This window comes from Callithrix jacchus, chromosome 9, assembly GCF_049354715.1.
Source record: "Callithrix jacchus isolate 240 chromosome 9, calJac240_pri, whole genome shotgun sequence".
In the NCBI taxonomy this organism is placed as follows: Eukaryota; Metazoa; Chordata; class Mammalia; order Primates; family Cebidae; genus Callithrix; species Callithrix jacchus.
Window position 1 is genome coordinate 22690644 of NC_133510.1, and position 26586 is coordinate 22717229.

The 26586-nt window shown below is 44.8% G+C and overlaps 1 protein-coding gene and 1 pseudogene across 23 annotated transcripts in view; one reads left to right on the forward strand and one right to left on the reverse strand.

The window, feature by feature from the left end:
* Positions 1-26586, reverse strand: part of LOC100400189 (solute carrier family 2, facilitated glucose transporter member 3) — a 30385-nt gene that overhangs the window by 2547 nt on the left and 1252 nt on the right. For 3 of the 23 annotated variants that reach the window (XM_035255630.3, XM_078337993.1, XM_078337988.1), the window contains exons 2-12: positions 25349-25414; positions 24308-24477; positions 23351-23428; positions 17029-17121; positions 16205-16365; positions 14578-14818; positions 13828-13990; positions 12706-12893; positions 7273-7377; positions 5875-5976; positions 1586-1789 (exon numbers count right to left, since the gene is read on the reverse strand). In XM_035255630.3, the coding sequence (XP_035111521.2) occupies positions 1586-1789; positions 5875-5976; positions 7273-7377; positions 12706-12893; positions 13828-13990; positions 14578-14818; positions 16205-16365; positions 17029-17121; positions 23351-23368 (1275 nt within the window). In that variant the 5' untranslated portion in view covers positions 23369-23428; positions 24308-24477; positions 25349-25414. Of the gene's footprint in view, positions 1-1585; positions 1790-5874; positions 5977-7272; positions 7378-12705; positions 12894-13827; positions 13991-14577; positions 14819-16204; positions 16366-17028; positions 17122-23350; positions 23429-24307; positions 24526-24581; positions 24717-25348; positions 25415-26586 lie in introns of all 23 variants that reach the window. The other 20 variants (XM_078337989.1, XM_078337995.1, XM_078337994.1 and 17 more) reach the window with 8 other exon arrangements.
* LOC118144118 (myosin regulatory light polypeptide 9 pseudogene) lies at positions 23837-25426 on the forward strand (annotated as a pseudogene).

Consider the following 26586-nt stretch of genomic DNA (forward strand, 5'->3'; position numbering starts at 1 on the left):
CACCATACCTGGCAAGTATTATTTTTAAAAATCTGTGTTTCTGGGCCAAGCGTGGTGGTTCACACCTGTAATCCTAGCAGTTTGGGAAGTTGAGGTGGGAGGATCACTTGAGGCCAGGACCATCCTGGGCAACACAGCAAGACCCGTCTCTTATTTATAATTTTTTTTTTTTGAGATGAAGTCTCATTCTGTCACCCAGTTTGGAGAGCAGTGGCACGCTCTCATCTCACCATGAACTCCACCTCCTAGGTTTAAGTGATTCTCTTGCCTCAGCCTCCTGAGTACCTAGGTTCTCCTGCCTCAGCCTCCTGAGTAGCTGAGATCACAGGCAACTGCCACCACACAAGGCTAATGTTTTGTATTTTTAGTAGACATGGGGTTTCACCATGTTGGTCAGGTTGGTCTCAAACTCCTGATCTCGGGTGGTCTACCTGCTTTGGCCTCCCAAATGTTGGGATTACAGGCGTAAGCCACAATGCCCAGCCTAATTTTTGTATATAGTAGAGATGGGGTTTCACCATGATGGTCAGGCTGGTCTCGAACTCCTGACCTCTAGTGATCTGTCCACCTGGACCTCTCAAAGCGCTGGGATTACAGACTTGAGCCACTGTGCCCTGCCGCAACTTAAAACTTATGAATTTTTTATTTCTGGAATTTTCCATTTAATATTTTTAGATGGCAGGTAACTGAAACTGCAGATGAAGAGGGACTTCTGCATTATTGTTTATTCTTATTTATTTATTTATTTTTGAGATGAAGTATCACTCTGTTGTCCGGGCTAGAGTACAGTGGCACGATTTTGGCTCACTGCAACCATCCCCTGCCAGGTTCAAGTGATTCTCCTATCTCAGCCTCCCGAGTAGCTGAGACTACAGGCATGCACCACCACACCCTGCTAATTTTTTCATTTTTAAAAAAAATTTTTATTCTTCTTTTATGAATAAATAAATTAATTATTACTTTTTTTTTTGAAGACAGGGTTTCACCATGTTGGTCAGGCTGGTCTTGAACTCCCGACCTCAGGATCACCCACCTTGGCTTCCAAAGTGCTTGGATTACAGGAATGAGTCAGTGTGCCCAGCCCCCAGCTTTTTTGTATTTTTAGTAGAGATGTGGTTTCACCATATTTGTCGGACTGGACTTGAACTCCTGACCTTGTGATCCACTCGCCTAGGCCTCCCACAGTGCTGAGATTACAGGTGTGAGCCACTGCACCTGGACTTATTTATTTATTTTTTGAGATGGAGTCTTGCTCCTGTCACCCAGACTGGAGTGCACTGGCATGATCTCCGCTCATTGCAACCTCTGCCTCCTGGGTTTGAGCTATTCTCTTTCCTTAGCCTCCCAAGTATCTGGGATGACAGGTGTGTCCCAGCTAATTTTTGTATTTTTAGTAGAGATGGGTTTTGCCATATTGTCCAGTCTGGTCTCACTCCTGACCTCAGGTGATCTATCTGCCTCCACCTCCCAAAGTGCTAGGATTACAGGCATGAGCCACCAAACCCAGCGGGACTACTGTATTAAGATTTATCTTCAACATGTCAGCTTTGGAAGGCTGGTTTTAAGATAAGGTGAGTTCACTTACAGCAGCAGAGGGGAAGAGCAGTCCGACTAGGAAGTTGGAGGTCCAGTTGGAGCAGCCGGCCACTGCCATCGCAGCTGGGCGGGGGCCCTGGCTGAAGAGTTCGGCCACAATAAACCAGGGAATGGGGCCTGGTCCAATTTCAAAGAAGGCCACAAAGACCAAGATAGCCCCAATACAGACAAAGCTCATGCCATTATAGTTATCCTGTAAGAGGAAGGAACAGAGAAAATTAAATATAAAGACAGCATGACCCAGGGTCTAGGTTCCCAGACACAACTAATGGCAACCTCCTACTGTCCCGGCCTACAGTACCAAAAGTGGCTGTCAAGTCAAAAGGCTTGGATTTATTTTTATTTTTTGAGATGGAGTCTCGCTCCTCACTCCGTCATCCAGGCTGGAGTGCAGTGATGCGATGTTGGTTCAGTGCAAACTCCAACTCCCGGGCTCAAGCGATTCCCCTGCCTCAGCCTCTGGAGTAGCTGGAACTACAGGCATGTGCCACCATGCCTGAGTAATTTTTTGTATTTTTAGTAGAGACGGGGTTTCACTGTGTTAGCCAGAATGGTCTCGATGTCCTGACCTCGTGATCCGCCTGCCTCAGCCTCCCAAAACGCTGGGATTACAGGCATAAGCTACCGTGTCTGGCTTATTTTTATTTTTTGAGACAGCCTCTTACTCTGTTGCCCAGGTTGGACTGCAGTGGCACTATAACGGCTCACTGCATCATCAATCTACTGGTCTTAAGCGATTCTCCCACCTCAGCCTCTCAAATAGCCGGGACTTGAGGCATGTGCCACCACACCTGGCTAATTAAAAAGAATTTTATTTTGCCGGGTGTGGTGGCTCATGCCTGTAATCCCAGCACTTTGGGAGGATGAGGTGGGCAGATAACCTGAGGTCAAAAGTTCAAAACCAGCCTGACCAACATTGGGAAACCTGGTCTCTACTAAAAATACAAAATTAGCCAGGTATGGTGGCACATGCCTATAATCTAAGCTACTAGGGAGGCTGAGGAAGGAAAATGTCCTGAACTTGGGAGGCGGAGGTTGCAGTGAGCCAAATACCACCATTAAACTCCAGCCTGGGCAACAAGAGTGAAACTCTGTGTCAAAAAACAAAAAAAAAATTTTTTTTTTTTGGCTGGGTGCTGTGGCTCATGCCTGTTATCCCAGCACTTTAGGAGGCCAGGTGTGTATCTGGGATGACAGGTGTGTCCCAGCTAATTTTTGTATTATTTGAGGTCAGGAGTTGGAGACCAGCCTGGCCAACATGGTGAAACCTGTCTCCACTAAAAAGTACGAAAAGAAAAAGAAAAAAAAAATTATTCAGGTTTTTGTGCTGAAAAAGAAAAAAAAAGTACAAAAAATTAGCTGGGCATGGTGGCAGGTGCCTGTAATTCCAGCTACCGAGCAGGAGGCTGAGGCAGCAGAAACACCAAGCCCAGGAGGCAGAGGTTGCAGTGAGTGATTGCAACCACTGCACTCCAGCCTGGGTGACAGAGTGAAACCCTGTCTCAAAAAAAAAAAAAAAAAACCACTTTGGGTTTTTTTTTCTTTTTTTTTTTTTTTTTTTGGGGGGGGGAGGAAGGCAGGAAGGAAGGGAAGAAGGACGGTAGGGAGGAAGGAAGGGATGAAGGAAGGAAGGAAGGAAGGGAGGAAGCGGGGAGGAGGGAGGGAGGGAAGGGAAGAAAGGAAATCAAGCAATGAAAGAGACATTGCCGACCTGGATCTAGAGGTTTACACGTTGATTTCTTTTTTTTTGAGAGAAGGAAAGAAAAAAAAAATAATAAGTAAAGGAGAGGAAGAGAAAGAGGGAGAGTAAATGGAAATATTGCTTTATTTTGAAAAACATTGGGTATTAATAATAGCCAATCAATGTTTCATTTAAACTTATAGGTAGGTGTGATGTGGTATTTACAAGAATGTATATTTTGTGTATTTGAAGTGGAGAGCTCTATAAATATTTATTAAGTTTACTTGTTCTGGATCTGAGTTCGAGTCCTTGATATCCTTATTAATTTTCTGTCTCATTGAATCTAAGTCTCCTATCTGGGTGTTAGGATCATTAGCTCTTGTTGTTGCATTGATCCTTTTACCACTATATCTTTGTTGCTTTAAAATCTATTTTATCTGATACGAGAATTGCAACTCCTGCTTTTTATTTATTTATTATTTATTTTTGCTCTCCATTTGGTTGGTAAATCTTTCTCCATCCCTTTGTTTTGAGTCTTTGTGTATCCTTGCATGTGAAACAGGTCTGGATGTAACATGCCGTTGGGTTTGGGCTGTGTCTTTTGATTGGGAATTTAGTCAATTTAAATTTAGGGTTACTGCCATTTGATGTTGACTGGCTGTTTTATCCATTCGTTGGTGCAAATTCTTCTTTATGTTGGTGCTCTTTACTTTTTGGTGTATTTTTAGAAAGGCTAATTAATACTGGTTGTTTCTTTCTGTGTGTAATGCTTCTTTCAGAAGCTCTTGTAAAGCAGGCCTGGTGGTAATAAAATCTCTGAGTTCTTGCTTGTTCATAAAAGATTTTATTTTTCCTTCAGTTGTGAAGCTTAGTTTGGCTGGATATGAAATTCTGGGCTGAAGGTTCTGTTCTTTGAGGATGTTGAATATTGGCCCCCACTCTCTTCTGGCCTGTAGAGTTTCTGCCGAGAGATCTGCTGTAAGTCTGATAGGCTTGCCTTTGTGGGTTATCTGACCTTTCTCTCTGGCTGCCCTTAGTATCTTCTCCTTCATTTCAACCCTGGTGAATCTAATGATTATGTGCCTTGGGGTTGCTCTTCTTGAAGAATATCTTTGTGGTGTTCTCTGTATTACCTGGGGTTGAATGTTGACCTGCTTTGCTAGTTTAGGAAAATTTTCCTGAATCATATCCTGAAGGGTATTTTCCAGCTTGGATTCATTCTCTCCGTCGCATTCAGGTACACCTATCAAACGTAAATTTGGTCTTTTCACATAGTCCCACATTTCTTGGAGACTTTGCTCATTCCTTTTTATCCTTTTTTCTCTAATCTTTTCTTTATGTTTTATTTCATTAAGTTGGACTTTGACCTCTGATATCCCTTCTTCTGCTTGAACAATTCGAGTGTTTAAACCTGTGCATACTTCTCGGAGTTCCTGTATTGTATTCTTCGGTTCCATTAATTCACTCATACTCCTCTCTAAGTTGTCTATTCTCAATAGGATTTCATCAAACCTCTTTTCAAAGTTCCTAGTTTCTTTACGTTGGGCTACAACATGTTCTTTTAACTCACCGAAGTTTGTTATTATCCATTCCTTGAAGAGTGATTCTGTCATCAGGAGGCGCTCGATCTCCATCAAGCCTTGTTCCATTGTTGATGTGGAACTGTGATCATCTTTAGAGGGAGAGGCGTTCTGATTTTGAGTGTTCTCAGCTTTTTTACGCTGGTTTCTTCCCGTCATTGTAAATTTATCCTCCTGTCGTCTTTGAAATTACCAACTTTCAGATTAGGTCTCTTGAGTGGACGTCCAGGTTGTTAGTTCCCAGGGCCAGAGCGGCGGCGTTAAAACTGATGGTGCTTTTCTGCCCAGGATTCTCCTGTCGGGCTTCCTTTTTGTTTCCGTAGTAAGCGACTCTGCCTTCCCGGGGCTCCAAACCTTGGTCAGAAGGGGAACCCGTCCCGTTTACTCTGCGGCCGAGCGCTGCCGCGTCGAGGTGCTGGCGGAACCGCTGCGCCGACCATGAGAGTCGTGCTGGCGACTCGTGTGTTTCCACCACTGGGGGATCTTCTGCTTTGTGAGTGACCAGACTTTGTCTGAAAGTGTGGCGTCCTCTAGTTCTCCGCGCCTTCCCTGGTTTTTTCTTTTTTTCTAGAGACAGTTTCTTGCCATGTTCCCCAGGTTGGTTGTCAACTTCTGGGGTTAAGCAATCCTCTCACTTTGGCTTCCAAAAGTGCTGTGATGAGAGGCATTAACCACTGCACCAACCCAGGCTTGGATTTTTGAATCCTGTCTCTGTGATCTCATATAGGTCACTTTGTATTGAGACCACCTAATCATCTATGAAGTGTGATTATCTGGATATTAAGAATTAGACAATTTATTTTATAGGCTACAATAATGTTCTATAAATCTAAGATTTGTAACAGTTTATTTCCAAGTCTCCGATAACCCACCTTTCTTAAAAACTCTGGGTATCCGACTTCTCTCTTCTGGTTTTATTGACAAACTTCAACCTTAACAACCCACCCTTGAGTCACAGCAGTCAGCTCTAACCTCTCCTCCCCCTCCCTTGTTTTTCTTCACTCAAAGGGCACTCACCTTTAATAACAAAGAAACAGTCATGAGTAGGGAACAAAGAGCCATCCCTCCAAGGCCTATCATATGCAGAGTCCTTCTTCCTGCCCTTTCCACCAGAAATAGCTACAAGAGAAAGAATATGACATGAATGTTTTTCATGAAAACAGTGTCTGAGCTACTTGAAATCTGCTTACTAACGCAGAACACTTGTTATACATATACCTCCTGTGATTTTTGATTTTATATAGATACATATTGCTTTCCATCCACAGGTCCTGGCTCAAAATCCCCACAGCCCTTGCTGCAGTCTTTTGTTATAATGTTGGGATGCATTAGGCCTCAGAAAAGAGAATTCTTCTCTGACTTTCTCCTGCTCTCCCACTTAGCGGGACTCTAATCTGACTGTGGGTCATAAAACCCTCATTTCAGAGAGGCTCTTGCCCCACTCCCTGGGGGAAGAAATCCTACAAAGAGGCCAACAAATAATCTAAACAGACAGGCCTTGCTGGGTTCAGATCATACCCTTTTTGTTCAATCACATTTCAGAACCTTTGTCCATGCTTCAATCATGGAGAACCAATGAAGTCTGTATAAAAGGCCCAAAAGACAGGGTGTGGGGAGCTTCCAGATATCTGAACCCCTGGAAGCTGACAGGAAGGTCAACAACTCATCTAGTGCTAGGAGTGCACCCACTTCATGGAGACAGAAACTCCCATGCACAGGACCCCTCCGGACCTCCCCCTATGAATCTCTTCATCTGATCGTTTATTTCTGTCCTTTAAAATATCCTTTCAAACAAACTAGGAAACAATTTCCCTGAGTTCTGTGACCCACTGTAGCAAATTAGTCAAACCCAAAGAGGGCATCGTGGGAATCCTGATCTCGAGCTCGTGGGTCAGAAGCACAGGTCAGACAGCCTGGAGCCTGTGATTGGCATTAGAGTGGGGGCCCTCTTGGGAACTGGGCCATCAACCTGTGAGATGTGATGCTGTCTCCAGGGAGACAGTGTCAGAATTAAATCAGAGGACACCTAGAAGGTATCCACTACAGAACCGATTGCATACTTGATGGGGAAAAATCCTCACATATTTTGGGGATCACGGAAATCTTCTGTTGTTGTTGTTTTAGTGTAAAAACAGAGGAAAAACGCAGTTTGAGAGTCTTTCCAAACACCTCTCCTCCAATTTCAAGTTGAAAGCATACTATATAATCCCTTGTATATTTCCTCCTTTCCCATCCAACCCATATTTGCTTGAAGAGTGAAGACTACACCCAGCGTTGAATAGATCTCTTTTTCCAAAGGAAAATGAAACAATGAAAAGGTCTAACTAAATGATGGTAGAGCCATGCAATCCATCTTTGAACATCTGTAGCAAGGATTCTTTTCTCCCCCCAAAATTATCAAACCATCCAACTTACAGAAACTACAGTGAAGATAGTATTAACCACACCCGCGCCGATGGTGGCATAGATGGGTTCTTGAACACCTGCGTCCTTGAAGATTCCTGTTGAGTAATAGAACACCTAGTAGAAAACAAAACATGCAACTTTGAAACAATTCTGCACACCAGTTAAACAGAACCCTCAAAAATAAACTTTAGGAGGCAGGAAGTCCTTTTGTTAGTGTTTTTGTTCAATCAATCCTAGTATCACTTCAGCAAATGAATTATCTTCTGTATCTCCTGTCTCTTTTTTGAGATGAGGTCTAGGTCTGTCACCCAGGCTGGAGTGCAGTAGCACAATCTCCGCTCGTTGCAACTTCCACCTCCCAGGTCAAGTGATTCTCCTGTTTCAGCCTCCTGAGTAGCTGGGACTACAAGCAGCCCACAACCATGCTCAGCTAATTTTTCTAATTTAAGTAGAGCTGGGTTTTTGCCATGTTGGCTAGGCTGGTCTCGAACTCCTGACCTCAAGTGATCCGCTTGCCTGGTTCTCCAAAAGTGCTGGGATTACAGGCATGAGCTACCACACCTGGCCCTCCTTTTCCCTTTTAAATGGTCTCAGTTTTAGCTATTCATTTCCATTGTTTCTTCTAACTATGCTTATTTCCACTGTTCCATTTACTCTTATGTTCACTTCACTAATTTATATGAAGGTGTAATTCCTACAAAGTGGTTTCTTTCTTTTGTTTATACCGAAGCCTCACTCTGTTGCCCAGGTCGGAGTGCAATGGCACAATCTCGGCTCACTGCAAAGTCCATCCCGAGTTCAAGCAATTCTCCTGCCTTAGCCTCCCGAGTAGCTAGGATTACAGGCGCCTGCCACTGCAGCCAGCTAATTTTTGTATTTTTAGTAGAGACATCTTGGCCAGGCTGGTCTTAAACTCCTGACTTCTTAATCCACCCACCTCAGCTTCCCAAAGTGCTGGGATTATAGGATAACAGGCGTGAGCGACCGAGCCTGGCCATGGTTTCTTTGTAAGTTGAGACAGCAACTCACTGTGTTGCCCAGGCTGGTCTAAAAATCTTGGTCTCGAGTGATCCTCCTGCCTCTCTGCCTCTCAAGTTGCTGGGATTACAGGCATGGGCCATGGAGCCCAGCTAAATGCTTTTTGAATTGCCTCTTCCCCAAACCTTCAAAACATTGATAGGCACATTGATGTCTCAATTTGATAGTGAACTAATCGAATAACCTATCCTCCTCATTGAATAAGCAAAGGTTGGGCTGTATTTCCCAGGCCTAGGCCCTTTTGAAGTGTTTTATGAAATAATACCGGCTACTTTGTAATATGTTAAATAAATTACTGTTTGTTATTTGCTAGGCATTTCACTAAAAATGTAAGGTTGCTGCAACTTACACAGTTAAGAGACATTAAAATATTTGGCCAGGTGTGGTGGCCCATGCCTATAATCCCAGCACTTTGGGAAGCCTAGGTGGGCGGATCACCTGAGGTCAGGAGTTTGAGACCACCCTGACCAACATGTAGGAAACCGCATCTCTACTAAAAATACAAAATTAGCCAGGTGTCGTTGTGGGGCTCCTGTTATACCAGATACTAGGGAGGGTAAGGCACGAGAATCCCTTGAACCTGGGGGCGGCCTTTGCAGTGAGCTAAGATCGTGCCATTGCACTCCAGCCTGGGCAACAAGAGTGAAACTCCGTCTCAAAATAAAAATAATAAAAACACGGCTGGGCGTGGTGGCTCACGCTTATAATTGCAGCAGTTTGGGAGGCTGAGGCGGGTGGATCACGAGGTCAAGAGATCGAGACCATCCTGGTCAACAAGGTGAAACCCTATCTCTACTAAAACTATAAAAATTGGCTTGGCATGGTGGTACGTGCCTGTAGTCCCAGCTACTTGGGAGGCTGAGGCAGGAGAATTGCTTGAACCCAGAAGGCGGAGGTTGCAGTGAGCCGAGATCGTGCCACTGCACTCCAGTCTGGGTAACAACAGTGCAACTCCGTCTCAAAATAATAATAATAATAATAATAATAATAATAACAAATATTAGACTCAGACCTCCAGTTAAGGGAACATTATCTAGGTTACCCAGGTTCACTTCAGTTTATTTCACCCAGAGTATTTGCTTCCACAGCAATATTTATTAGTCTTTTTGATGAATATGGATCTCTACATTGGGATTTACTTTTTCAAGAAACAAATCTTTAAATCGCTAGTATGTAAGATGTATTATATTTATATTTTCTAAAATAAGATAATTGTTTTTGAAACTGACATTTGTAGAGTCATCATTGAAAATTGCTCCTCTAGAGCTAATTAAGACTTATTTCTTGCCTATTAAACTCTCCGCTCCTTAAAACAACAACAACAACTACAAAATCCCAACATTTTATATGATGACGTCAAGCTTGTGGGGAAAGATATTAGGTTGGTGCAAAAGTAATTACTTGAGCAGCTTAAACAAGCACTAAATAGTTAAGCCAATTAGCTTCCTTATCACAATGTCGATACATCCAATACCTAATGTACATGTACACATCTCAATAAAACTTCTTTTAGGCCAGGCACAGTGGTTCACGCCTGTAATCCCAACACTTTGGTAGGCCCAGGTGGGCAGATCATGAAGTCAGACATTTGAGACCAGCCTGGCAAACAGTGAAACCCCATCTCTACTAAAAATACAAAAAAAATTAGCTGGGGGTGGTGGCACAGGCCTCCAACTACTCAGGAGGCTGAGGCAGGAGAATCGCTTGAACCCTGGAGGTGGAGGTTGCAGTGAGCTGGGATTGTGCCAGTGCACTCCAGTCTGGGTGACAGAGCAAGACTCTGTCTCAAAAAAAAAAAAAAACCCAAAAAACTTGTTACAGTAAAATGACTTTGCTATGTAGTACCATCAAGCTAGATATGCTAACCCCTACATCATTTCACCTAAAAATAGTTTACTCTGCTAGGTAAATATGATACAATGCAACCTCTTACCCATTTGCTAGTAAGGAAAATTAGAAAACATAGTTTGTGCGAAAGTAGGTTGGCAAAGTGATTTCTAAGCCTGCTATGCATCAGATTTATTTTTTTGCAGACAATGTTCAGGCCTCTTACACAGAGATTCTCCAATTCAGCACTTAGGAATCCCATCCCCCATAATTCTGGTGCAGTCATCTTTGAGTGAGATTATACCTGGAGCAAAATCTGCTCATTGACTAAAATGGGAACCACCTTAGTCCAACAATAATTAAGGTCCATGCTGGGTATGGCAAGTCACATAGCCAGCACTTTGGGAGGCTGAGGTGGTTAGATCACACCAGGTCAGGAGTTCGAGACCAGCCTGGCCAACACGGTGAAAACCCGTCTCTACTAAAAATACAAAAAAATTAGCCAGGCTTGGTGGTGGGTGCCTATAATCTCAGCTTCCCATCTACTTGGGAGGTTGAGGCAGGAGAATTACATGAACCCAGGAGATGGAGGTGTGGTGAGCTGAGATTGCACCACAGCACTCCAGCCTGGGGGACAGAGCAAGACTTCGCCCCCTACCCCCGCAAAAAATGTATATACCATACTCTGAAGCGGCAGGAGTCTGTCCATCAGAGTGCTCATGAATCATCTGTAATTTCTCACAGGTGATCTTTTATCAGACTGCTCATGGATCATCTGTCATTCCTCACAGGTGATCCTCTCCTGATCCTGTTTTGCCGGCCAGGACTGTGGTGAGACAGACAGCTGGGAGTTGCCTCAGGGGCATTCTTTTTTTCTTTTTTAAATAGGCACAGACAAATGCAAGGTACATTCTCTAAACAGGTGCTCATTCTTAGAGCTACATTTGCACGTAGCTACCTCTCCTGCCTAGTTTCAGCTCTGCTGCTCGGCAAAGTCTCAGAGCATATTTTTCTCCTGTAATACGTGTGGCCTACATTGTCATTTCCTAATGAGGAAATTTGAGAATGGGATTCATCAAAATTACCTATGAGGGCTTTTCAAACTATTGTGTATTTCCTCAAAATTTTTTTTTTCTTTTAGTTTTTTTAAGACAGGGTCAAGCTACACATGATGGCTCATGTTTGTAATCCTAGCACTTTGTGAGACCGAGATGCATGGATCACCTGAGGTCTGGAGTTCAAGATCAGCCTGACAAACATGGAGAAATCCCATCTCTACTAAAAATACAAAATTAGGCTGGGCACGGTGGCTCAAATCTGTAATCCCAGCACTTTGGGAGGCCGAGGCGGGTGGATCACGAGGTCAGGAGATCGAGACCATCCTGGTCAACATGGTGAAACCCCGTCTCTACTAAAAATACAAAAAATTAGCTAGACATGGCGGCGCATGCCTGTAATCCCAGCTACTCAGGAGGCTGAGGCAGGAGAATTGCCTGAACCCAGGAGGCGGAGGTTGCGGTGAGCCGAGATCGCGCCATTGCACTCCAGCCTGGGTAACAAGAGCGAAACTCCGTCTCAAAAAAAAAAAAAAATATACAAAATTAGCTAGATGTGGTGGCACATGCCTGTAATCCCAGCTACTCAGGAGGCTGAGGTAGGAGAATCGCTTGAACCCCAGAGTTGGAGGTTGCAGTGGGCCGAGATCATGGCATTGCACTCCAGCCTGGGCAACAAGAGTGAAACTCGGTCTCCAAAACAAAACAAAGTCAAGCTATATTGCCCAGGCTTGACTCCTGGGCTTAAGAGCTATTCCCACCTCAGCCTCCCGAGTAGTAGCTGGGTCTACAGGCATTCGGAGCCACCATGGTGGCTCTTGGTACATTCTGATAAACAGCGTCTAGCCCCTCACAAGAAGCACTACGGCTACTTCAAATACAAATAAATATCCTGGCATGTTAGGTAGGATAAAAGGCCAAGAATTAACTTACTACTGTGAACATCACATGTGTTTTGCAAAATGTTTTATTACAAAATGATTTAATCCCATTGATCAAAGACTAAAGGAAAAATCTCAGGGAGATGAATCAGTATTTTAAAAGGTGGGACAAGGGTGGTCTTCATATTCATATTTTATCCCCAATTGACTAGGCAAAGGAACACTCTCTTCCCACAATCCACACTCCACACTTAAATGCAGGAAGCTCATATTTGCATGGAATACAAGGGCTACCTGCCAAATGCTGGCTTCCGTTTTGTCACCCTCTTTAAACTATCACGCTCCCAATTCTAATTATAAAAACAAATAGACTGGTAAAGTCAGTTCAGTTTGAAGTTGCCAGTGTCTTTCCAGGCTCTTTTTTTCCCCCTTTTATTAAATTTCAGAGACAGAGTCTCACTCTGTCTCCCAGGCTGGAGTGCAGTGGCATAATTATAGCTCACTGCAGGCTCAAATTCCTGAGCTCAAGTCCTCTTATCTCAGCCTCCTGAGTAGCTGGGACTACATGCACATTGCCACCATGCCCAGCATTTTAAATGAAATCTTGTAAGACACCTTTGACCCTAAGGTATCATACTCACAGCATTGATTCCAGAGAGCTGCTGAGAGAGCTGGAGCACGATGGAAATGATGATGGGCTGTCGGTAGCTGGATACTCTAAAGAGCTCCAGCACGGTGACTTGCTTTTCTTGTGACATCCTTGCACTCTCCTCTTTCATCTCCTGGATGTCTTGGGATACATCCTGGGTGCCCCACAACCGCTGGAGGACTGGTAAAAAGAATAAAGAGGAAAGGATAAAGACAATGTAATTTCCAAATTCATTCTTCCTGTAAGGCATCTAGGAAAGGGCTGAAGGAGATGAGGTGATCAATAGCATCCATTCCTTTTTTTTTTTTTTTTTTTTTTTCAGACTGGGTCTCGCTATGTTGCCCAGGCTGGAGTACAGTGGCTATTCACAGGCGTGATCCCACTACTGATCAGCACGGGAGTTTTGACCTCCTCCGTTTCTGACCTGGGCCGGTTCACCCCTCCTTAGGCAACGTGGGGTGAACCGGATATATATTCCATATATAATCCCAGGAGGTCACCATATTGATGCCGAACTTAGTGTGGACACCTGATAGGCATAGTGCACTACAGCCCAGAACTCCTGGGCTCAAGCGATCCTCCCACCTCAGCCTCCCGAGTAGCTGGGACTACAGGCACGCGCCACCACGCCCGGTCTTCTTTTTTTTTTTGAGACAGTTTCGCTCTTGTTGCCCAGGCTGGAGTGCAATGGCGGAATCTTGGCTAACTGCAACCCCCACCTCCTGAGTTCAAGAGATTCTCCTGCCTCAGCCTTCCAAGTAGCTGGTATTATGCCTGGCTAATTTTGTATTTTTAGTAGAGATGGGGTTTCTCCTGTTGATCAGGCTGGTCTCAAACTCTCGACTTCAGGTGATCTGTCCGCTTGGCCTCCCAAAGTGCTGGGATTACAGGCGTGAGTCACCACTCCTGGCCTGATAGCATCCATTCCTAAACCTGCCTTCTCATCTCATTCTTTAGGAGCTGAAAATTTTACTCAAGAGTAATCAGGACCCTCTTCACTTGGATTCTGAGGGGCAGGGAAAGGGTACACCAACACAAAATAGGTCCAGTACCCTCATCCCTAAAACAAACCAGATCCATATAATTCATATGGTAAGGCGCAAAGGATACTCACTCTGCTTAGCATTCTCTTCTTCTTTTCTGTTAATGAGCAAAAATCTGGGACTTTCAGGGCAAAATGGAAGGGCTGCACTTTGTAGGATAGCAGGAAGGATGGTAAAGCCCAGTAACACTGGCCACAGCACTTCAGACCCAAGGATGAATTCCAGACCAAAGATCTAGAAACCACACAAGACAATGCCATAAACCCAAGGCTACAAGTTCATTAAAAAATAAAAAGCTCAGAAAACCATTCTTTTACCATGGGAAAAAATTATGTTTCTTTTCCTTTCCTCAGCCTGCTTCCTACTATTTATGAGCTATAGTAACAATATCTAAAACTTCCTTATATAATCAAACATGGGCCAGATATTCTTCAGTGCTTTAACTATGTTAACTTTTTTTTGTTCGTTTGTTTTTTGTTTTGAGACGTTGTTTCGCTCTTGTTGCCCAGGCTGGAGTCCAATGGCACAATCTGGGCTCACCGCAACCTCTGCCTCCTGGGTTCAAGCAATTCTCCTGCCTCAGCCTTTCGAGTAGCTGGGGCTACAGGTGTGTGCCACCATGCCCAGCAATTTTTGTATTTTTAGTAGAGACAGTGTTTCACCTTGTTGACCAGGATGGTCTTGATCTCTTGACCTCGTGATCCACCCGCCTTGGCCTCCCAAAGTGCTGGGATTATAGGTGTGAGCCACCGCGCCCGGCCAACTTTTTAAATGACCCATGAAACACACACTCATCAGGCATGAGAACTTCTCTACAGTACCTGGGCCACCAGAATTCCGACAACGATTCCCAGCTGGTTGAGAGTGCCAAAGGCACCCCGCAGGGCAGTAGGCGAGATCTCTCCAATGTACATGGGCACAAAACCTGTGCACAGTCCGCAGAAGAGGCCAATAACCAAGCGGCCCAGGATCAGCATTTCCACCGACTCAGCCATTTTACACAGTCCCATAAGGCAGCCACCGGTGACAGCCAGCAGGTTGACAATCAGCATTGAATTGCGCCTGTAAGGTTAGCAAAAGACAAAGTAGGGTTAGCAAAGTGAGAGGCTCCTGATCTCGCCTCCCTTGTCCTCACTATTCTGCTCTTCTCCAGGCTCATGTTGTCTTTTTTTTTTGGCTAACTTTACCTTTTCACTTTCTATTATCAGAATATTTCTAGTTGGAAGCCAGGCCATGATGGTGCTGGCCTGTATGTAGTCCCAGCTACTCAGGGAGCAGAGGTGGGAGGTCGAGGCTGTAGTGAGCTATGATTGCTCCAGCCTGGGTGACAGAGCAAGACCCTCTTTCTTGTGGTGGTGGTGGGGGAAGACCAACATAATCAAGTGGAATAGGATGCTTTATCCATTTTTGTTTTGTTTTTCTCTCTTTGCTTTATCCATTTTTAAATGTGAATTCCATTTGCATTTCTAGAGTATCTACGTGCAATTTTTTTTTGTGATAAAGTTTCACTCTTTCCCCCAGGGTGGAGTGAAGTGGCCAGACCTCTGCTCACTGCAACCTCTACCACCTCCTGCCCTCCCCAGGTTCAAGTGATTATCTTGCCTCAGCCTCCTTAATAGCTGGGATCACAGGCCCACACAATCACATCCAGGGTTTTGCCATGTTGGCCAGGCTGGTCTCAAACTCCTGATCTCAGGTGATCCACCTGCCTCAGCCTCCCAAAGTGCTAGGATTACAGGCATAAGCCATTGAGCCCAGCCTACTTGGCAAATTCAAACAGTTTCTTCACCAGTCTTTTTTTTTTTTTAGACAAGGTTTCACAATATTGGTCAGGCTGGTCTCAAACTCCTGACCTCAGGTGATCCATCCACCTCAGCCTCCCAAAGTGCTGGGATTACAGGCGTGAGCCACCGCGCCCGGCTGTCCTTCATCAGTCTTAACTAAAAAATATATTCTACCTTGTAAACATATTGTTAAGCTAGTATAGAATAAGAAGATTCAGTTTTTTTGGTCATTATCCACATTTGTCATAGACTAAAAATTATAAGAATAATTCCTATCAATCCTGTGTAAAATAATAAAAACATTTATATGAAACCTCAATTTTTTAAATAAAAGTAAACAACTTTGGACCTTGAGAATTAAGTATGTTTCCGGAAACCCCATAGTTGAGCTTACTAGAGAATAATTCTGAACGAGCCCTAGCTGGGCTGCAAAAGCCAGTCACTCACACAGCTCATCTCCTGCACAGCTAGGTGGGAGCTATGGAGGGTAGCAGAGCTCCAAGCAAGGGCAGTCATATTCAGGGCTCATTGGACTAGGTTTCCCTTGATTAGAAATCAAGGCGTTCAAATTCAAAGGCATCATCACCTCCCTGCCCTGAGTCTCCATGCTTGTCCTCAGTGCATGTGGTAGAGCCCACTTCCTTGCCCAGTTTCTAGTCAATACCTGCCAAAGCGATTGACAAAGAGTCCGACGGAAAAGGAGCCAATCATACCACCGACGGAGAATATGGCCACGGACAAGGACCAGAGGGACGTGAGCAACAACTCAGAAGGAGGGGCATTTTTCTTGTTCTTCAAAGTGTTATTGACAAATTCCTTTATGATCTGCAAAATAAAAGGGTTGGTGGGAGGGCAGACTGTTGCAGTTAGATGAGAACAAAAAACACAAATATTAGGGATCATTTCCTTCCTAGAGATCAAGGGAATAAATAGATGGGAGTGGAAGAGGCAGGTAACATATTGGAGTTAATGTTAATTCTCTGGAATAGTAATTTTTTTATTTGTCCTGAAAATCCCACTAGGTGGCAGCACCGATGCTCACAGACTACCCCAACCCATTGGTAAGGGGACCCAGCTGCTTTGTAACCAACCCTGAAGGGATGATATAGGAAGTGTGTCACTATGGGGTGAGAAAGTGGGAGGAAGAACAGCCCCTCCCAGGGTACAGGGAGTAAGTGAGCATTCTGCTTTGATTAAATGACCACACTAGATTTCCCAGCCATATTGTCTCTATCTTCAGCCTTGGCCAGGATAGATACAAAGTTTGTTTCAAATTCCCCTAGGGGAGGGAGGGACCCTCACTAACTGTGTTGCCCAGGATGGTGTTTAACTCCTGGGCTCAAGTGATCTTTAGGCCTCAGCCTCTGGAGTAGCTGGGACCCCAGGTAGGTGCCACTGTGCCTGACCCTTAATTTTGAATTCTTCAAATTCTACTTCAAGGAATAACTTCCCTATTCCAGGTTCTAATTCTTGTGGCCTGGCACTCACCATCTCAGGAGCGTTGATGACCCCAGTGTTGTAGCCAAATTGGAAAGAGCCAATTGTAGCAACTGTGATAGCAAAGATCAGAGCTGGGGTGACCTGGAGGGAGAGAGGACAAGGAAGAGAGAATAGTCCTTATAGCTTGTGATTGACGACTGTTTCTTATGAACTATGGAGCTCTATTAGGAGAATTTGACCTATGAGTGGTATGAAAAAGATAAAAATCAAATGAGATTTAGGAGATTAATTAACAAGACCGGCCGGGCGCGGTGGCTCACGCCTGCAATCCCAGGACTTTGAGAGGCCAAGGTAGGTGGATCATGAGGTCAAAGAGATCGAGAGCATCCTGGCCAACATGGTGAAACTCTGTCTCTGTTAAATACAAAAAATTAGCTGGACATGGTGACACATGCCTGTAATCCCACCTACTTGGGAGGCTAAAACAGGAGAATCACTTGAACCCAGGAGTTGGAGGTTTTGGTGAGCCGAGAATTTGCACTCCAGCCTGGGCAACAAGAGCGAAACTCCGTCTCAAAAAAAAAAAAAAAAAAAATTGGGAAGACCAGGGACTAGATTATACTAAAGAACTTATCTAGAGGTAAGGATGTGAAGTTAACTTGGTAAAAGTGGCAAGAGAATTGGGGAAGAAAGAAGTTTTTCTTTTTCTTTTTTTTCTCTGGAAGAAGTTAAGAGAAACTGGGTAGTCAGTTTGGAAACATTTAAAAACCTGTACCAGGTAAAGATAGGCATAAAATTCCACCAAGAACTGGGAGGGCAGAGAAAGCACAGGCTCGGGTAGGATGACTAAGAACTGCTTAATTTGGAAACAAATACAGTGTAGTCTGACCTGTACCCCAGACTCCACGGAAGCCCGAGTAGTGGTGGGGGTGGTAGTTTGTGTCTTCACTGCTGGGCTGCTCTTTGAGTCTCTTCTCTCTCAGGACCATGTAACCTACTGGATCTACCCAGTGCATCCTGGCCCCATTTGAGTCTTCTGTTTATTAAATACTGTTCTGCTATCCCTAACCCCCAGGCAGGGGAAGAAAGAACACTCAGCTCACTATAAACCCAACATATAAGAGACATTTCTGAGCAGAAGCCGGAAGATGGCGGATCGCTAACATCCCGGGATTGCAGCTCTCAGGGAAGGCGCGGAGAACTAGAGGACGCCACACTTTCAGACAAAGTCTGGTCGCTCACGGAGCAGAAGATCCCCCAGTGGTGGAAACACACGAGTCGCCAGCGCGACTCTCGTGGTCGGCGCAGCGGTTCCGCCGGCACCTCGGCACGGCTCGGCGCAGAGTAAACAGGACCATTTCCCCTTCTGACCGAGGTTTGGAGCCCCGGGAAGGCAGAGTCGCCTACTACGGAAACAAGAAGGAAGCCCGACAGGAGAATCCTGGGCAGAAAAGCACCATCAGTTTTAACGCCGCTGCTCTGGCCCTGGGAACTAACAACCTGGACGTCCACTCAAGAGACCTAATCTGAAGATTGGTAATTTCAAAGACAACAGGAGGATAAATTTACAATGACGGGAAGAAACCAGCGTAAAAAAGCTGAGAATACTCAAAGTCAGAACGCCTCTCCCTCTAAAGATGATCACAGTTCCACATCAACAATGGAACAAGGCTTGATGGAGAACCAGCGCCTCCTGATGACAGAATCACTCTTCAAGGAATGGATAATAACAAACTTCGGTGAGTTAAAAGAACATGTTGTAGCCCAACGTAAAGAAACTAGGAACTTTGAAAAGAGGTTTGATGAAATCCTATTGAGAATAGACAACTTAGAGAGGAGTATGAGTGAATTAATGGAACCGAAGAATACAATACAGGAACTCCGAGAAGTATGCACAGGTTTAAACACTCGAATTGTTCAAGCAGAAGAAGGGATATCAGAGGTCAAAGTCCAACTTAATGAAATAAAACATGAAGAAAAGATTAGAGAAAAAAGGATAAAAAGGAATGAGCAAAGTCTCCAAGAAATGTGGGACTATGTGAAAAGACCAAATTTACGTTTGATAGGTGTACCTGAATGCGACAGAGAGAATGAATCCAAGCTGGAAAATACCCTTCAGGATATGATTAAGGAAAATTTTCCTAAACTAGCAAAGCAGGTCAACATTCAACCCCAGGTAATACAGAGAACACCACAAAGATATTCCTCAAGAAGAGCAATCCCAAGGCACATAATCGTTAGATTCACGAGGGTTGAAACGAAGGAGAGGATACTAAGGGCAGCCAGAGAGAAAGGTCAGATTACCCACAAAGGCAAGCCTATCAGACTTACAGCAGATCTCTCGGCAGAAACTCTACAGGCCAGAAGAGAGTGGGGGCCAATATTCAACATCCTCAAAGAACAGAACCTTCAGCCCAGAATTTCATATCCAGCCAAACTAAGTTTCACAACTGAAGGAAAAATAAAATCTTTTATGAACAAGCAAGAACTCAGAGATTTTATTACCACCAGGCCTGCTTTACAAGAGCTTCTGAAAGCAGCATTACACACAGAAAGAAACAACCAGTATTAGCCTTTCTAAAAATACACCAAAAAGTAAAGAGCACCAACATAAAGAAGAATTTACACCAACGAATGGATAAAACAGCCAGTCAACATCAAATGGCAGTAACCCTAAATTTAAATTGACTAAATTCCCAATCAAAAGACACAGCCCAAACCCAACGGCATGTTACATCCAGACCTGTTTCACATGCAAGGATACACAAAGACTCAAAACAAAGGGATGGAGAAAGATTTACCAACCAAATGGAGAGCAAAAATAAATAATAAATAAATAAAAAGCAGGAGTTGCAATTCTTGTATCGGATAAAATAGATTTTAAAGCAACAAAGATATAGTGGTAAAAGGATCAATGCAACAACAAGAGCTAACGATCCTAACACCCAGATAGGAGACTTAGATTCAATGAGACAGAAAACTAATAAGGATATCAAGGACTCGAACTCAGATCCAGAACAAGTAAACTTAATAAATATTTATAGAGCTCTCCACTTCAAATACACAAAATATACATTCTTGTCAATACCACATCACACCTACCCATTAGTTTAAATGAAACATTGATTGGCCATTATTAATACCCAATGTTTTTCAAAATAAAGCAATATTTCCATTTACTCTCCCTCTTTCTCTTCCTCTCCTTTACTTATTATTATTATTTTTTTCTTTCCTTCTCTGAAAAAAAAAAGAAATCAACTTGTAAACCTCTAGATCCTGGTCGGCAATGTCTCTTTCATTGCTTGATTTCCTTTCTTCCCTTCCCTCCCTCCCTCCCTCCCCGCTTCCTCCCTTCCTTCCTTCATCCCTTCCTTCCTCCCTACCGTCCTTCTTCCCTTCCTTCCTGCCTTCCTCCCCCCCCCCCAAAAAAAAAAAAAAAAAAAAGAGACATTTCTTAGTGGGGTGGGGGTCAGTCATCTTCACCTTGTCTGGAATAATTCAGCTGGACAAGTGGATATTATTTTAGATTTCCACCTTGGGGCAGGCCCCCTCAGTGTTTATACTTGAGGCCATCTCCTCTACCCTTTCCCGCCTAACCCCTCAATCCCTTCAACCTTTCCTATCTTAAACTCCTTTCCTTTCAGGTCAGATAGGGTAGGTATCGGGCTGGCAGCTTCAGTAGGCGAACTGACCTTGTCTGCAGCCTCCCAGATATCTCAGTCACAACTAACCATGGGTATCCTGGAGGACACTGCCAGTACAATGCTCTCTGTTAAATCTTCTTCCTTTTAGTAAAACTCTCGTCTTTCAGCTGGGCGCGGTGGCTTACAACTGTAATCCCAGCACTTTGGGAGGCTGAGGCAGATGGATCACGAGGTCAGAAGTTCAAGAACAGCCTAACTAACATGGTGAAACCCCATCTCTAATAAAATACAAAAATTAGCTGGGTGTGGTGCCACACGCCTGTAATCACAGTTACTCAGGAGGCTGAGGCTGCAGTGGGATGAGATTGTGCCATTGCACTTCAGCCTAGGAAACAAAGTGAGACTCCCTTCTAGAAAAAAAAAAAAAATCCTAGGACATCCTTGAAAGAAAAAAGAAAGAATGCGAGGCGTGGTGGCACACGCCTGTAATCCCCGAACTTTCAGAGGCTGAGGCAGGCAGATAACAAGTTCAAGATTTTGAGACCATCCTGGCCAAGGTGGCGAAACCCCATCTCTACTAAAAACACAAAAAATTAGCTGGGCGTTGTGGCAAGCGCCTGTAATCCCAGCTACGCAGGAGCCTCAGGCAGGAGAATCACTTGAACCAGGGAGGTGGAAGTTGCAGTAAGCCGAGATCTCACCACTGACTCTCGAGTGAGACTCCTTCTCAAACTACCAAAAAAAAAAGAATCCCAGCCGGGCGCGGTGGCTCACGCCTATAATCCCAGCACTTTGGGAGGCCGAGCGAGGTGGGTGGATCACGATGTCAAGAGATCGAGACCATACTGGTCAACATGGTGAAACCCCGTCTCTACTAAAAATACAAAAATTAGCTGGGCATGGTGGTGCGCGCCTGTAATCCCAGCTACTCAGGAGGCTGAGGCAGGAGAATTGCCTGAACCCAGGAGGCGGAGGTTCTGGTGAGCCGAGATCGCGCCATTGCGCTCCAGCCCGGGTAACAAGAGCGAAACTCCGTCTCAAAAAAAAAATAAAAATAAAAAGAATACCTTCTTTCTCTTCTTGTTGTTTGCTATCTTTGAGAGCCTTTTTTTTTGGTTTCTATTTTTAAATTTTTATTTATTTATTTATTTTTGCGCCATCTCGGCTCACCGCAACCTCCGCCTCCTGGCTTCAGGCAATTCTCCTGCCTCAGCCTCCTGAGTAGCTGGGATTACAGGCACATGCCACCATGCCCAGCTAATTTTTTTGTATTTTTAGTAGAGACGGGGTTTCACCATGTTGACCCGGATGGTCTCGATCTCTTGACCTCGTGATCCACCTGCCTCGGCCACCCAAAGTGCTGGGATTACAGGCTTGAGCCACCGCACCCGGCTTCTCTTTTTTTTTTCTTTTTTAAGACAGAGTCTCACTCTGTCACCTAGGCTGGAGTGCAGAGGCACAATATCAACTCACTACAACCTCTGCCTCCCAGGTTTAAGCAATTCTGCCGCAGCCTCCCGAGCAGCTGGGATTATAGACACCTGCTATCACCACCAGCTAAATTTTCTTTTTTTTGAGTAGAGATGGGGTTATGTCATGTTGGCCAGGCTGGTCTCCAACTCCTGACCTCAGGTGACTCACCAACCTTGGTTTCCCAGAGTGCTGGGATTACAAGCATGAGTCACCGGGCCCAGCCAATATTTTATCATTCTTATTCTTCAGATAACATTAAAGCACAAAAGGCCACAAACGACAAAGGGTGATTACTTATGAATAAAAAGAACTGGGGAACATACCAAGTGTATTGGCTGGAATAGTCTCTCCCACCACCATTTATGTATATTACACAATATCAAAACAACAAAGGTTTAGGAAGATGATAGGTATTGTGATTATCAACATAACCAAGACAAACCAATTTGATATCTGACACCAGTTTTTTTTGTTATTTTTTTGAGACAGAGTCTCGCTCTGTTGCCCAGGCTGGAGTGCACTGGTAGGATCTCAGTTCACTTCAACCTCGACCTACCGGGTTCAAGCACTTCTCTTGCTTCAGCCTCCCGAATAGCTAGTATTACAGGCATGCACCACCACACCCAGCCAATTTTTGTATTTTTAGTAAAGACGGGGGTTTTCTTTGCTTTTTAAATTTTTGTTTATTTATTTATTTTTAAAGAGATGAGGTTTCACCATGTTGGCCAGGCTGGTCTTGAACTCCTGACCTCAGGTGATCCGCCCACCTCAGCCTCCCAAAGTGCTGGGATTACAGGCCTGAGCCACCACACCTGGCCCGAGATGGGTATTTACCATGTTGGCCAGGCTGGTCTCAAACTCCTGACCTCTTAATCTGCCCACCTCATTCCCTCAAAGTGCTGGGATCACAGACGTTAGCCACTGCAGCCACCTCTCTTTTTTTTTCTTAAGATGAAGTCTCGTACTGTCACCCAGCCTGAAGAGCAGTGTCGCAATCTCTACTCACTGCAATCTCCACCTGCCGGGTTCAAGTGATTCTTCTGCCTCAGCCTCCCAAGCAGCTGGAATTATAGGCACCCACCATTATGCAAGCTAGTTTTTTGTATTCTCAGTAGAGATGGGGTTTCACTATGTTGACCAGGCTGGTCTCAAACTCCTAACCTCAGGTGATCTGTCCATCTTGGCCTCCCAAAGTGCTGGGATTACAGGCGTGAGCCACCGCGCCCAGCGCTGACATCACTTTTAATACTCACCTTCTGTCTGTTGTCCATCTCTCTGCTATCCTAGGAATTGACTCTCCAATTTCTCTTCAAGGTACTGCTTCCTGTAAACTGTAATGGGCTAGTTATTCATTCACTCCATCTACTTAAGCTCCTTGAGGGAAGAGGCTGTGATTTAGTCCCTGGCCAACGGGCACTCCAATAAATACTTATGGAAGAAAGTGAAATTCATATAATTCTAATGATGTTTTAGATAAACTCAATTCTGGGATCCTCAATAAAGCTGACTCCAGTAGCCAGTGAGAAGCATTTTATCAAATAAGAGGAGAGACGGCTGAAGTTAAGGTAAAAACATCTCTCGTATATTCTGAGTCGTTTCTCTGTCACCAACTAGCAGTTTCCCCATCTGCAAAATGAGCAGAGATTGGATTAGGCAATCTTGCTGTCATAAAATTCTGTGATTTAATGTGGCTTACCTTGTCATATAAAATTTAAAACACTTAGAACAAGCCACCTCTCCTCACAGCATCACCGTAGCCTGAACTGCTTCAGTGAGCCGCAGTGAAGTTGGAAATCACGATTCTGCTTAACCAGTTATCAAATCTGAGTCTGTGTCCTCCTCTACCAGCTCTCCTGACTTGGATTGATAACTTCTGAGGCTCTGCTGAGATACGTTCCGTTAAACACCTGTATTATTTCCTGAGTCTATTAGGAGGAGGACGAGAATTAGGACAGACTGTCCCTATCACTGTTCCACATCCTCTGTATTTCGTTTTCTTTTCTCTCTGCTACCTTCCCACTCCCAACCTCACTCTTTTTGTTCCTCTGTCAGCTACTTCTTATCTTCTAGGTCATTCTCACTTGGGAAAAATAAATAAAGCCAAACCGAAAAACCTCACAACTCTTTTAACTCAAATACTTATACTTTTCAAAAAAAGTAAGGTACTATGACCAGCAAGCTCCAAGCACCCAGTGAAGCCCCCCACCCACCTGAAGCCAAAATGTCCAGCAAGTGGGCCAAAGCTAAGACCACCACGAAGCGGGCAGAGCAGGCCACATCCAATGTCTTCGCGATGTTTGACCAGTTCCACATCCAGGAGTTCAAGGAGGCTTTCAACATGATTGACCAGAACTGTGAAGGCTTCGTTCACAAGGGGGACCTGAAGGAAAACCTGGCCTGACTGGGGAAGAACCCCAAGAATGAATACCTGGAGAGTATAATAAGCAAGGCCCCGAGGCCCATCAACTTCACCACTTTCCTCACCATGTTTGGGAAGAAGCTGAACGGCAGGGACCCCAAGGATGTGATCCAAAACACCTTTGCCTGCTTCAATTAGGAAGCCTCAGGTTTCTTCCATGAGGACCACCTCTGGGAGCTGCTCACCACCATGGGTGACAGCTTCACAGACGAGGAAGTGGATGAGATGTACCGGGAGGCACCCAATGATAAGAAGGGCAAGTTCACTAGGTGGCGTTCACCCACATCCTGAAACATGGCTCCAACAACAAAGACGACTAGGACACCCCAGCCCTCCCACAGTCCCCTATTCCCACCGGTCACCCCTCCCAGCGCACACTGCTCTGTACCAGCTCCCTGCCCATAGGCCTCTCTCAGAGGATCCTCCGTTTGAGGGCTTAGAGTGCCAGCTCCCAGTGGAGAAATCAGGCCAAGAGAAGTGAAGTGCAGGACTGAGGTTGATGTTCACAACGTGACCCTAGAGCCCTGGGCTGGAGTCTCTGACCCTCCAAGGAAAGGCTGCCTTCTGAAGAGATGGGCCAGAGGGCAGGACCTGGTGGCACTGAGGGAAGGCCCCCAAGAGAGCCCATTCCTAGGCTGCTCCCCAAGGAGGAAGGGGTTCTGTGTGCCTTCAGGAGGAAGGGACCCTTAGACATGGGATCCAATACCACTTCACATGTATCCCCACCCAAACCCAAGTTCACCCAAGTTCCCTCCCAGAGGACAGGACGCTAGACCCCTCCCCTACACCCTGTCAGGCCAGCAGTGCACACCCACCCAGAGCAGCCACCCACCTTGGGATTGTGCTCAAGAAGATATCTGTTCCAGGGGAGGCAGAATCTCCAACACAGGGCTGAGCACTGAAAAAAAAAGTGAGGTAGTGTTTACTAATCTGTAAAATTAACTCAAATTAACACTTCGTAAAAATCAATGGAAATTCAGGCCAGGGGGCTCAAGCCTGCAATCCCACCACTTTGGGAGGCCGAGGCGGGCGGATCACAAGGTTAAGAGATTGAGACCATCCTGACCAACATGGTGAAACCCTGTCTCTATTAAAAATACAAAAATTAGCTGGGCGTGGTGGCCTGCACCTGTAGTCCCAGCTACTCAGGAGGCTGCGGCAGGCAAATTGCCTGAACCTGGGAGGCGGAGGCTGCAGTGAGCCGAGATTGTGCCACTGTACTCCAGCCTGGCAGCTGGTGACATAGTGAGACTCTGTCTCAAAAAAAAAAAAAAAAAAAAAAAATCATTGGAAATTCAGCCAGGCAAAGTGGCTCACGCCTGTACTCCCAGCACTGTGGGAAGCTGAGCTGGGTGGATCACTTGAGGTTGGGAGTTCGAAGCCAGCCTGACCAACATGGAGAAACCCTCGTCTTTATTAAAAATACAAAATTACTCCGGTCCTGGTGGCTCACGCCTATAATCCAAGCACCTTGGAGGCCAAGGCGGGCGGATCACCTGACGTCGGGAGTTCAAGACCAGCCTGACCAACATGGTGAAACCCCGTCTTTAAAAAAAATAATTAAAAAAAAATTATAAAATACAAAATTAGCCGGGCATGGTGGCGCTTGCCTGTAATCCCAGCTACTAGGGAGGCTGAAAAAAAAAAGTGAGGTAGTGTTTACTAATCTGTAAAATTAACTCAAATTAACACTTCTTAAAATTCAATGGAAATTCAAATCAAAGGACAATTGCTTGAACCCGGGAGGCAGAGGTTGGGATGAGCCAAGATCATGCCATTGCTCTCCAGCATGGGCGACAGAGTGAGACTCAGTCTCAAAAAAAAAAAAAAAAAAAGGAAATTCTAAATTTAGTCTGTGTATTAAACTGGGACAAAACTAGTAACAGTATTTTGCCAAGGACACTTAGCCTTACTCCCATTCTCTCACACTTCAGATATAAATCATTGAATGAATCCAGCACTGAATAAATGAATGATCTGTAATTTCCTAAGACAATTCCAATTGTCATCTTGCAGAAATCTACAAAGCTGATCCCACCCGCACAGCACTTTAACTCCTGGTAGGTTTCT